The following is a 13,404-nucleotide window of genomic DNA, read 5'->3' as shown; positions in this document are numbered from 1 at the left end:
AAGATCGGCACGATGCATTCACAGCAGACAGACATCCCAACAATGGGGGATAAGAGAAATTTGCAGTATTTGTTTCTCCCACCAGCGGCATGCCGGTTTGTCTTAATAATGGTAAACGTCCCAGTTCTAAGGTCAGCACAACAAGAGTCCACAGTTCAGCTAATTGATAAAGCACGCCATTGGCTAACTAAATTTGCCAGATTAGGGAATTCTATTCAGGGCCACCTTATTATGGCCAGAAGAATACCCTGGGTTGGTACAACGCCCAAAAATATCGATGGGGGACTGTATTGTACTCAATTTTGATACTTCTCAGTTGGTAGGTGACTTGCTGACCCAACCTCCCATAGCTCCCTCGGTATGGACACAGATATATATCCCCTACCTATGGGCTTGTTTTATAGACCACATCCCAACTCAAGAGTCCAGGTACCCAGGGAAGAATTTGAGGCCGCTAGGGGCAATAATTTGACTATTATGAGAGGAAACTCAGACATGCATACCTTTTTTATAGGTTTCGCTTTCCTGTTATTTGGACTGGAGATACCTTATAAAACTACCAGGAAAGACTTCCCCAAAACCTATCTTAGCAAGAAAAAACAGCTATGTTTTAAAATGGGACAAGGCAGATGTGGGAAGCTTAGTTGCTATAATCCTAACCTCTAATAACAAGGAGTTTCTGCTATGCCTAGATGAGCAGGTCAATCCCAACCAGGTGATTGAGGCATTGGGGAAGATTTTAGAAGGAATTGGGCATCAATTAACTAGCCCTGCACCTTCAAAAAAGCACCCACTAATATGCTGGTTTGATAAGAATTGCTTAAAAGCACTAGCCATCCTTCGCAATGCTCGCAAATTGCACCCTAGAGATATTTACCTTGTACGGACCCATAGATCAAGCTACAGAAAAGCTAGAGACAACCGGCTGAAGCAACAAATAGTAGAGGCCTGGGAACCTAATACAAGCCTCACACAGAAATGATAGCAAAGCCTTTTGGAAGGTGGTCAATTCCCACTTTCTGTCAGAAGAGGGAGGGCTGTCATTGAATGTATACATAGACAAGAATACGTGGGTTAATCACTTTCAGACGATTTTTCAAAAGACGGAAAATAATTCCTCTGATGTTGCCTGGTCGGCTACAAAGATTACGCGCCTCTCTTTTTTTAACTGGAAGAAATAGAGCTCGCCCTTTCTCAATCTTCGGTCCATAGGGGGTCCCGCTTGATATTTTCCTTTCAAACAATCTAATGTGGGCCTCATTGTTGACAAAATGTGTTTAATATAATAGCTACAACAGGCCCGCTGACCTCCTGCAAGCAGTTCCTAATCATTCCAGTTTATAAAATAAAGGGGATGGTTCTAATCCAGCTAATTACCGACTCATCTCCCTAATCGACAATACAGCTAAGCCAATAGGCCGACTATAACTGGGCAGGCTTGAAGAGTGGCTGGTGGAAAAGAAGTCTCTCGCCGAAATCCAGTATGGGTTTAGAAAGGGCAAGGGAGCATTAGATCAGTGCTTGAATTTGAATTTAGTGGGTGCAAAATAATCCATAGCAAACAAAGGTCAACTTTGTATGGCCTTCATGGACCTTTCAGCAGCCTTTGACTGCGTGGCACACAGTAAACTGTGGCCCATCGTGGAGGCTAACAATTTTTGTAAGGCAACTTTACACAGGTGAATCGACCATAGGCCGGTACGGGAAGCAAGGGGAATACTCGAAGTCTTTTAAAATTTAAAAAGTTGTAAGACAGGGATGTGTGCGTGCCCCTTTTCTATTTGCCCTCTATACCAATGAGGTTCTGACTGAAAACGGAAAAGATACCCCATTCATTGACTAAACCCCTCTCCCTATTCTGCTCTGCGCATACGATGCTGTGTAATCGGCTAGAACACCCATGGCTCAGCAGAACCTCTTAGGGAAATATTTGTCTTTTATGGCAGACTTGGATCTCTGTTAACAAAACCAAGACATTTGTTATGGTTGTAGGGGAGGGGTCTAAGAGAACAATGTGACTCCAACTAGTGAAGAAGAGTGATAAACTTTACTTCTCCAGTATTAGGGGTGTCTTTCATAGATTCACATGCTTGAATATCCCCCGTCGTCGGAGTGGGAGTCCCACGGTAAATAAAATAGCAATAATATATACTATATATATATATATGTAACATAAAACCTGAAATATGTAATAGAAAAAAGGCATAACAAGCCTACACATATTTCTACATAGGAATGCATGGAAAAGGAAAAAACCATTTGCAGTCTATCATTGTCATTATGTTGGTCCAAACTACAGCCAATCAGGCGCCAGCAACCCTCTAGAACCTTCTCCTCAGAGCTCAGCACCTCAGATTTTCTACCGCACGTCGTGTGAAGGGAGTCTCCCTGAGCTCTGCTCAGTTTTTTTCTTCAATTTTCTTCAATTTTCTTCAATTTCTTCTTCTTAATATCACAGTTTTGTACTGTCTTCTTACATGAAGTCTACGTTCAGACCCTGTGTCACTTGTAGGAAACTGTGACCCTTTCCTGTGAACCCTCATGAAGAGTATATGGAAACACTCTGCTTGTCTCTGACATGGTAAGAGGAGAAGGGGTTGTTCTTGTGCTTAAACTATGCCCCCCTTCTGATGTGGGAGGAATTTTTGTTGTTTGTCCTGCACATTCACGTTTTAAGTGATGCCTCTCCTCTACTTCACCAGCTGAAGTAACATCACAATTAAGGGGTCTCTGGCCTTCTTTGAGTCTGCCTCCCACATCTACGCCCACGAGATTTACTCTCAGGCGTCTAGACTCACACTGCGCACTTTTCTACGTGAAAATGTGCCAGCTTGTCGACGATACGGTCTATGTATCCTCTAACGACAATCTTTGCCATCACTTTTGCTCTGCAGCGACAACGTCTCCAGATATGCGTCGACGACAGTGAGGACAGTGCCCTCTTGTCGACTACAGGCTCGTAGACCACTGGGAGTTTTTGTCGATGGTAATTTCTTCGACAGTTGGCCTCGTCGACGGTAGGCTAGTCTACGATATGTCCCGTCGACGGTGGCCTCGTCGACGGTGGCTCGTCGACGGTAGGCTCGTCGACGGTAGGATCGTCGACGGTGGCTCGTCGACGGTAGGCTCGTCTACGATATATGTCCCGTCGACGGTGGCCTCGTCGACGGTGGCTCGTCGACGGTGGCTCGTCGACGGTAGGCTCGTCGACGGTAGGATCGTCGACGGTGGCTCGTCGACGGTAGGCTCGTCTACGATATATGTCCCGTCGACGGTGGCCTCGTCGACGGTAGGCTCGTCGACGGTAGGCTCGTCGACGGTGGTGGCCTCGTCGACGGTGGCCTCGTCGACGGTGGCCTCGTCGACGGTAGGCTCGTCGACGGTGGTGGCCTCGTCGACGGTAGGCTCGTCGACGGTAGGCTCGTCGACGGTGAGCTCGTCGACGGTGGGCCCCGTAGACGACGGGCTCGTCGACGGTGAGCTCCGTAGACGATGAGCTCCGTAGACGGTGAGCTCCGTAGACGGTGAGCTCCGTAGACGGTGAGCTCCGTAGACGATGAGCTCCGTAGACGATGAGCTCCGTAGACGATGAGCTCTGTAGACGATGAGCTCTGTAGACAATGAGCTCTGTAGACGATGAGCTCTGTAGACGCTGAGCTCTGTAGACGCTGAGCTCTGTAGACGCTGAGCTCTGTAGACGCTGAGCTCTGTAGACGCTGAGCTCCGTAGACGCTGAGCTCCGTAGACGCTGAGCTCCGTAGACGCTGAGCTCCGTAGACGCTGAGCTCCGTAGACGCTGAGCTCCGTAGACGGTGAGCTCCATAGACGGTGAGCTCCGTAGACGGTAAGCTTCGTCAACATTCAGCCTCGACGCCAGTTGGCTTAGTTGACGGTTGACCCTGTCAACTATTGGAATCGTCGACGGTTGAGCCCGTCGACAGTTGGTTTCACACACGGTTGTCTTTTATGCACAATGTGTTTTGGTAGACGATTTATCTCGTTGACTGCAGCTTTCTGCTACATCCACGTGATGACGTGGTGGCTTTTTACTCCTGCCTTTATATCTTCCTCTAAAAACTGGAGCTCTATTGCATTCACCTCTGGTGAATATTGGAGGTTTTCCCCTCCTTATGAAGAGAGCGGCGAATCGCTTTCCCTTTTTCCCCTCGTCCGGGGGAAACCACAAAAACAAGTTAGTTCAGTTCCTATCATAGACTTTATTTAGCAAGAAGGTGTTAGACTCATGCAGAGGTCAAACTCTGTGCCGGCAGTTTTTGTTTTTTCACGCCTCGACAAGAAATGTGCAGCTCCCCACTATTCAGCCTACCCTGCCTCAGTCATTATTCAGGCGGCACAGCGATTATCTTGCAAGCCAGTTGGGCAAGTATGCCACCATATGTGCTCTGACATGTTGGCGCCAGTAGCACTTATTCCAGAATCCTCCAAGCCTCACGCTTTGAAGATCCTGCAGGAGTAAGAGCGAGAGAGAAGTGCATCAGAAATGATACACTGTGAAGCGGACATTGCGTGTACAGGTGTTTCCACAGCTCGCTATAGGGGCAGTCTGGGAAAGACAATTTTGCTTCAATGCTACGTCTTTCACAAGGAGGTTCAGACTTCTATACTTCACTTGTTCTTTTGATTGAGGAGCCCTTCTGGCCAGCATGTTGATGAGGCAATGCAGACCACATTAAAGGACACAGATACTGCCCGCACCTTCGGTATATTGAATCGCAGCCTTTTCGTGGTGCCGTGGACGTAGCTCCACGTCCTTTGTTTCAAGGGAGTTCCCTCCAGTATTGGCTCCTACAATCAAAATCAATTGCGTTACTCAAATCAAACGCAGTCACATAGGCACAGTACCAACAGGTCCTACCTAGACTATCATCGTACAGCCTAGGCAAACTCTTCTAAGAAACAATGGATTACCGGGAACACACCTTTTATTCCCTCCAAAAACGTCAGACATCTAATATCCCACTTTTACTTTACTTGGTCAAAGGTGACAGAGGACCGTTGGGTTTTTAAACGTCATGCCCAAGGGCACACTTTAGAATTTGTCTAATTTCCCTCTTTCTACACCTCCAAAGGGACCTCCTCCTTCTCATCTACGGGTGTCGTTTTCACAAGTGTCTATATGGATACAAACAGGGACCGTCGGAGTGGTTCCGAATCTCCAACAGCGTTAGGGTTTACTCTCAGTTCCTCATCAACAAGCAAATGAGGAAAGTGTTGCATGATTTTAGATCTTTGCGCAAACTTTACAAATGTTGTCCCTCAACAAAATCCTAAGTTCTTATGCCAGAACGAGTTTATAACTACTCTCAACCTCCAGGATGTCTATTTTCATGTGCCAATCCTTCCTAAGCATAGGAAGTGGCTACGCTTTACAATATGTACAGAACTTATTCAATAAAGGTCCTACCTCTTGGATTTAGGTCCGTTTCAAGTGTCTTTAAGTACATCCTGGCACCAGTGGCAGCCTATCTATGTCTGCAGGGCATACAAGTTTCTCATTCCTGAGACAACTGTATAATAAGGGCTCGCTCTTATTTACAATCAGTCCAGCACACCCAAACTTGTCAGTCACTGTTTCAAGACCTGATATCAATAAATCATGACAAGTCACAACTAGTACTAGCTCCGATATCAACATTTCTCGGATCATCAATCAATACCAACCTAGCAAGGGTGTTTATCTCGCACGAACAACGGGCTTGCATCTCCCACTTGGTGGTTCTTCTACGTTGGTTTCAGGTCTCCAGTTCCTTTGTAGATCTCATTCAAATCAATCCTCGGATGCAAGAGGCCCCCCCTTTTTTGTTGGTGGGTCCAAGTAAGAAATTTGTAGAAGGGGTGTACGTTATTCCTTCCAGAAGTGCCAAATTACACAATCACCACAGACGCATCCCTTCAAGGGTTGAGGAGCATATCTCAAGGGCTGAAGGTTCAGCAGGGAATGGGAACCCTCAACAAAGGGCTTAGCACATCAATCGGCTAGAGCTAGGTGCTATCTTCTTAGCCCTCAAATCCTTTCGTGTTATCATTCAAGGAGCCACAGTATTGGTTTGCACCGACAATACCTTACTTGCACAAACAAGGAAGAATGAGGTTGGTTCTTCTATCTCAGAAAGCCCAAGAGATATGGGCTTGGGCAATATGGCACAGGATCAAACTCTTGGCGGTTCATATGCCGGGAGTTGCAAATGTGCTGGCGGACACCCTCAGCAGGTCAACAGGTGTCCACCCACGAATAGGAACTGCATCAGCCAACGGCGGATCGAATGGACCTCTTTGCAAAAAAAAAAAAAAAAAAAAAAAAAAAGAGAACAGCTTATGCCTGTTTCTTTGCAAGCTGGCATCCCCACAGGGACTCGCAGGGGAAGGCGTTTTCGATAAACTGGTCTCAAATATATGCTTACGCCTTTTCTCCGGTACCGTTGGTTCCGAGAATTCTCCGTCAGATGAACAAAGAGCCGTATCGTTTGATTCCCATCGCCCACAGGTGGCCTCGCCAATACTGATTCACCGAACTTCTTCTCCTCTCAGAGTACGATCCAATACAGTTTCGACGAATTCCAAATCTCCTCTCCATTCAGAATGGTCAAATTTGCCTTCAGATCCGGCTTCTCTAAAATTAGCAGCTTGGTGTCTGAGCACCTTGTATTAGCTCATCTGACTATCTCGGCGGATTGTAAAGAGGTACTGGCTTACGCGAGAGCACCTACTAAAGACATACAGTGTTTAAAAATAAATAAATACATAAATAATAATCTGCATTTGGTGTTAATCTGCTGGCGCGAGAGCACCTACTAAAGACATAGTCTTTAAAAATAAATAAATACATAAATAATAATCTGCATTTGGTGTTAATCTGCTGGGGTTTACCCATTTCTTGCAACGCCGGACCAGATATTACCTTTTTTCTTGCACCTGGCAAGATCAGGCTTATCTCATACAACGTTGAAGGTCTTTTTGGCAGCCATTTCAAGGTAACGTCAGGATGGGTCCATCTCTCTTTATTCTTCCAGAATACAACAGTTCTTTAAGGGACTACTCAGAATGTTTCCTCCTGTACGTCGTCCGCCTCCATCATGGCATTATAATGTAGTATTAGCGCAGCTCATGCGCCACCCATTTGAGCCAATTTTTAGGATGTATTTCATTTTCCTAACATGCAACGTTTTTCTCTTTGATAGCATTAACTTCATCTAGAAGAGTCTGTGATGTTCAAGCTCTCATTGTCAATTCACTTTTCCTACGATTCATGCCCAATTCTGTAGTGCTACGTACAAGGGGTATGCCTAAGGTGCCTTCGGATTTTCACCTGAAAGAACCAGTTATCTTAAAGACGTTTTTCCTAATCCACAATCCCCTGCGGAGAGGGCATTTACATACTCTTGACATCAGAAGATGTTTTAAATTTCTATTTGCAAGGACCTCTGTCATTATCAAATTCGATCAACTGTTTATTGCCTATGGAAATATACAGCTAGGACGAGCACATTCTTTAGACATAAAACGTTGTCTAAAATTCTGCATTTCCAGAACAGCCCCTTTACGTAAATCTGATCAGCTATTTATAGCATATGGACTGTTGCGAAAAGGGCATTCAGTGACTAAACAGACAGTGGCACGATGGCTCTCTGCAGCCATATCATTTTGTCATCAGCAGGCTGGCAGGCCTTTACCGAGTCCAGTTAAGGCACATTCTACAAGAGCGATGGCATCGTCCACTGCGTTGTTTGCTGGGGTGCCTCTACACCAGATTTGTCGAGCAGCGACATGGTCCAGCAGGCACACCTTTACCAGACATTATTGTTTGGAAGCTGTCAACGAAGCGGATACCGCAGTGGGGCAAGCAGTGCTTCATCATCTTTTTCAATAAGGTGAGCCTCTGATCCCTCCTCCATTTCTTTCTGTGATTGCTATATGCTTTTCAGCTGTACAGTATTGTCTTCAACTTTTGAGGATGTACTTTGCAATCTCAGCTCTAAGGAGGGTACTGCTATCTATTCTATTCAAGCATGTGAATCTATGAAAGACACCCCTAATACTGGAGAAGAACAATTGTTACTTACCTGTAAACAGGTGGTTCTCCAGTATTGGTGTCTTTCATAGATTCACATGCGACCCACCTTCCTCCCCTCAGAGGCTCTCTTCTCCTCATAGACTCTGTGGTCACTCTTGTGCTACGAAAATCTGAGGTGCTGAGCTCTGAGGAGAAGGTTCTAGAGGGTTGCTGGCGCCTGATTGGCTGTAGTTTGGACCAACATAATGACAATGATAGACTGCAAATGGTTTTTTCCTTTTCCATGCATTCCTATGTAGAAATATGTGTAGGCTTGTTATGCCTTTTTTCTATTACATATTTCAGGTTTTATGTTACATATATATATATATAGTATATATTATTGCTATTTTATTTACCGTGGGACTCCCACTCCGACGACGGGGGATATTCAAGCATGTGAATCTATGAAAGACACCAATACTGGAGAACCACCTGTTTACAGGTAAGTAACAATTGTTCATATTTAGGTGTCTTTTTTCGACTCCAAACTAAAGTGGAAGGATATGGTGCTAAATAGAGTAAACCTTATGGGCAAAAGCATAGCCTCAGTATTCGGCTTCTCAAAAAACCTGAGCTCTAAACCAGTCCAGGAAATCTTAAAAGTTTATTTAGCCAAAGATGCATCTATTGCCATATATGGGGCTGCAATCTGATGTATCGTGGAGGTTGAGGCATTGCAACGTCTGGAGGATGTTTGCTAAGAGGTTATTATACGTGCCAAGTGCATGCTCCAAACTTTGTCTGCCATATGGAATTAGGGTTACCCTATATTTGTGACGCCTTCAAATTGACCCCACTATTATTGTGGCTTCCAATATGGATAAGAAATACAGTGCAATTAAATCAACTTGTGTTAAGACATCATGAAATTAGATCATGCCCTTAGAATTCCTTGGTTGTCTTATGCTAGACTGTCTTTTATTTCCCTGTGCTTAGGTGAACTTTACGACCCCCCAACTCTTTGTGAAAGCTTTCCTAAATCAAAGCTTAAAGAAATTTTCATGGCTAAAAAAACAAAAGAGAGACGGGAAAGGAACATAGGAAAAGGCACAATAATTGCATATCAGGGTTTACCTCCTGTGTCGTATGGACCTCTTTCTTATCTCTCTTTTGTTGAGAACACTCCGCACCGATGCATTCTGTTAAGATTCCGCTTAAACTACATCCCTCTATTGTTGGGTTATCCTGCAAATCTATATTCAATAAACCATCTACCCTCATGTCTCTGTGATGGGAAGTCTAACCAGTCGACCCTGCATATTTTGTTTTCCCCCTTATACGTTCATGAGAGGAAGAAGGAAGAAGTTTATTGTCCCATTATTGCGGAAGTTTTATTTGCAACACTATCCTGTAGCCTTATCAGTTATTCAACAACTGGAAACTCCATATGTATCCCTTGTGATCGCTTCATTTCTGTGGGCAGCTGTAAAAATCGAGCGGCTTCCCGCGTAGCTGCAAAATAATTCTGGTAATGTATACATATTGTAATTTAATAAGCTAATAATTGTAAATCTCAGTCTCTTAATCCTTATCTTTTATTCAAACAATCAGCACTCTTAATAGTGATTGCAAATCCCAACCTCTTAATCATTTATCTGTTATTCAAATATTCAGCACTCTAATAGTGATTGCAAATCTCAGCCTTTTAACCATTATGCTTTGGTTAAAAATTCAACACGCTATCGGCTTCAATTATGGATATGACACATGGGGAAAGTTTGCAAATGGCTTGTGTTTACTGTCAGCCGAATTTATGAAGGATAAGCTGATCTATTTAGCACCTTACATTTTGATACCATTGATAAAGGTACATTTTATTAGAATTTTAATGGCTGGTCATAATAGATTTAAAAATAATTTTGACTGTAAGATGCTTTGGAATAAAAGCTTACGTGAATTGTTTTATGTACAAAATACTGAATGATGTACTGCTTAGACTATAACAATAAGTCACTCTCAGATTTTACTATTGTTGCCCACATTTCTGTGGATAGGAGTATTTGAATTATTGTAATCCAATTTTGTAAATGAAATGGAATGTTTTTTTATGACTTTTTATGTACTTTTATGCATTTTAATAAATGAGAGATGAAGATGATGATGCCTAGTTTATTTTCCAGATTTTCTGCTTCTGCACACTACACTGCAACACATTTTTACATTGGTGCTTCACTTATCCATATATAAAATGGATTTCTTAGAAATACCAACTCTGGTGATGCCCATATAGCTCTCACTTTTAAAAATGTCTGGGTATCCTTCAGTTAACCTGCCCAGCATTGATTTAATATTCTTCACCGTTTGTGTGGACACACTGTATTTACCATAAGTTAAGATGTGAATGCATTATTCATATGCAAACTTGTTCCTCTCATCCCTTAGGTTGACCAGCGCGTATTCAAGGATCTCATGAATGAGAAACTTCCTCGGCTTCATGCTCACCTGGAGCTTTACAAAGTTGACTTCTCACTCATCACTTTCAACTGGTTTCTGGTCGTCTTCGCAGATAGTGTTGTCAGCGACGTCTTTATTAAAATATGGGACTCATTCCTCTATGAGGGATCCAAGGTTTGTTGCTCGAAATGTAAGAATATATCAAATGTTCTCAGGATATATTTCTGGGTTTACAAAGCAATTAAATGCTTAGATTGCATTGTTACCGTCGGAAATGAAGGCAAAATATTGTGCATTCTTTTGAGGGAATAAAACCTAATAACTGATCTTTGCAAATTTTGCTTCAAATTGTCATCTTGTTGCAAATACATTTCCTACTCCAAATAATAAGATTCCAGAAAGAGAAGAAACTAATTGTCAGTGTGTGCTGATCCAATGTATGTTTTGACAATTCTCCTAGAATGGACATAAAATGCAAACATTTTAGTTAAATCTACTTGTTCTCTGTCCTCAACTTTGTAAAACATTCTACCATTGCATAGTGCTGCATCAGAAAACACAATAGAAGTACTGCATAGACTGTCATACTCATTTCTATTTGTTTATCATCAATTCTATATGTTTTGCCTAGCACTAAACATCAAGAACTATAACCAACTGGCGTGGCAATCCTAACTATGTCAAAATAGTTAAACGAGGCCCATAAATGACCAGCTTATTTATGCATTATGTACAAACTAAATAACAAAGTTTAGAACACAAATTAGTTTATGTGGGAATTCTAACTTGGGCCCAAAATTGGGCACCAGAGAAATGCAGTCTTCAGCAGAGAGCATTAGTGATGTGTCCGGCATTTATTCCTGTAATAAAGGAGGCCAGGCTCTTCTCAGATTTCTCCAGATTTCATAAAAGATATATCAGATGCAAGACATTCACCATGACCACTCTCCAAATCCTAGTCCATCGATAGGCAATTTCCCCCCCTCAATTAGAGCTCCGTGAAGCTTAACTTTACATCATAACTGAGACATAATCGATGGCAGATGGTCAAACAGGGTATAAAACCTCACCCGTAGTGCCTTCAGTGTTACCTGCATTGTTCCTGTGACCAATAATAAGCAATCTACATTTGTATGCCAGCAAACAAAATAAATTCTGTCCTGCTGCTATCATAAAATGGAGTATTGCTGTCTTAATGTCAGGATCGTACTACAAAAGTACAAGTAGATATTCTAGGGCAGAATGGAACCTCATTGGCTGTGACCTGTGAGTCCATTGGTGGGTAAACATGAGGGTTAAGTTGCTGACATAGGTTGGTGGTATGGTAAGGACTGAGGTAGAGCAGTACTGGGCAATATGTGGGTCGGCCCTAGTACTGGAGTATCACCTCTGAGTCTTGGGTAAAAAGTTAATTTTTGTTAAGATATATTTATATTGAATAATAAACCTTGGTAGAAAAGGGAAGGTCACACAGGCCAGCTTTGTCTAATGTCTATGTGTATCAGCTTGCTGCTACGTAGTAGTGTCCATAATATGGGAGAAAATGGGAAAGCAAGAGTTAGTTTTGTCAAAATGAGCTTAGCACAATATGAAGAATTTATACCGAGTTAGTTGCACTGTAGCTCCCCCACTTAAGCTTTACTACTGGTAACTGGTGGCTTGGTGATTAATCTAAGCATCAATAGCCAAAAAAGGTAAGATGGAATAATATATACAAGAAGGCGGATATTCAGGTGCTTATGAGAAATAAAGGTTGTGCCGTTGTTGGATACTATTTATTTTTTTCAGTTCAACAGCTTTCTATTACACAATCCGCAGAAGTACCCAAACATCTGTCTGCATTCTATGGGGAGCCCGTAGTTGGTCTGGGATTGATGTTAGCAGCAGGAAAAAGGAAGCGGACATGGCGCAAGTAGCAGCAAACATCTGTAGCCTGGCATGCAGCATGCATGTTTTCTCGTTCAGAAACAGAGCCTACTGCCTTTAAAATTGCCAAGCCATTTTTGTGTTGCTTTATCATATTGTGCCGTCAGACAGTGCTCGGTTTTAACACGCACATTCCCTTGTTTTGAGGTACAGCGACATAGAACCATGGCCTGTATTTGTAGATTGCCACTTACCAAGTCTTTCAAACCTTTTCTCATGCCTGTCACGTGAGTAAGCTTCTCTTGTGCAGTTATGCTTTACCGTGTGTGTTTATGAGTGCCTGTAACTCCATGCACAGATGTCGCACTGCTGTTTTGTAACCGGTTAGCAAAAACTCTGAGAATATAAGATTAAATGTCATCTGCACGGCTTAAATTCATTCATTTTAAGTGGTACTTGAATATCATTTCATATTGCAGTTAATGAGTGGTGTTTGGTTTATTTGATGTGGTTTCCTTCCTGCAATATCGGTGTAACCTTTTTTTAAAAACGTGTTTTCTGTGCTGTGATTCTTTCATATCTGGTTCCACAATACAGAAGCCAGGCATGAACAATTTCCACTGACTGAGTTGATGTCGTGCTGTGTTGCAGAGCATCATTTTATTTAAAGTGCATGTAAACTGCAATTCTGAGAGTTTGATATGGAAAGAAAAAGTGCATTCACATTTATTTCTGTGTGACAGTTGAATTGATTCCATATTGTGAATGCTGTGTGGGTGACGAGTGCTGGACACACAACTATTTAAACACTGTCTCGGCCCAGGTTAGGATTTGATATTTAATCCGAGCCAGCGTACTAACAGTCATTGCTATGGTTTACTAAGGTATTGTGAATATGAGATGGGTGTGATGGCCACCACACTGTGTTAGCATTTGATTTTACCTAACCAGTCTGCAGTTTGACAGATAGAGTTCTTCATTGCTTTTTGTCCCACTTGATATTGAAATTGTGCATACTGTTGTCACATATTGCTGTGTGAGCTTTTCTTGTGTTATTGGCACCTAGTATG

At 42.7% G+C, this 13,404-nt stretch overlaps 1 protein-coding gene across 1 annotated transcript in view; it reads left to right on the top strand.

Annotated features, from left to right (window-relative positions):
• Positions 1-13,404, top strand: part of TBC1D2B (TBC1 domain family member 2B) — a 259,910-nt gene that overhangs the window by 201,435 nt on the left and 45,071 nt on the right. Inside the window, exon 11 of the mRNA XM_086959405.1 lies at positions 10,457-10,642. Within this exon, the coding sequence (XP_086815531.1) occupies positions 10,457-10,642 (186 nt within the window). The remainder of the gene's footprint in view (positions 1-10,456; positions 10,643-13,404) is intronic.

The sequence above is a fragment of the Lissotriton vulgaris genome, chromosome 2_2 (assembly GCF_964263255.1).
Source record: "Lissotriton vulgaris chromosome 2_2, aLisVul1.2, whole genome shotgun sequence".
Lineage (NCBI taxonomy): Eukaryota > Metazoa > Chordata > Amphibia > Caudata > Salamandridae > Lissotriton > Lissotriton vulgaris.
Note: the sequence above shows the minus strand (reverse complement) of the source record. Positions and strands in the feature narration are given on the sequence as shown.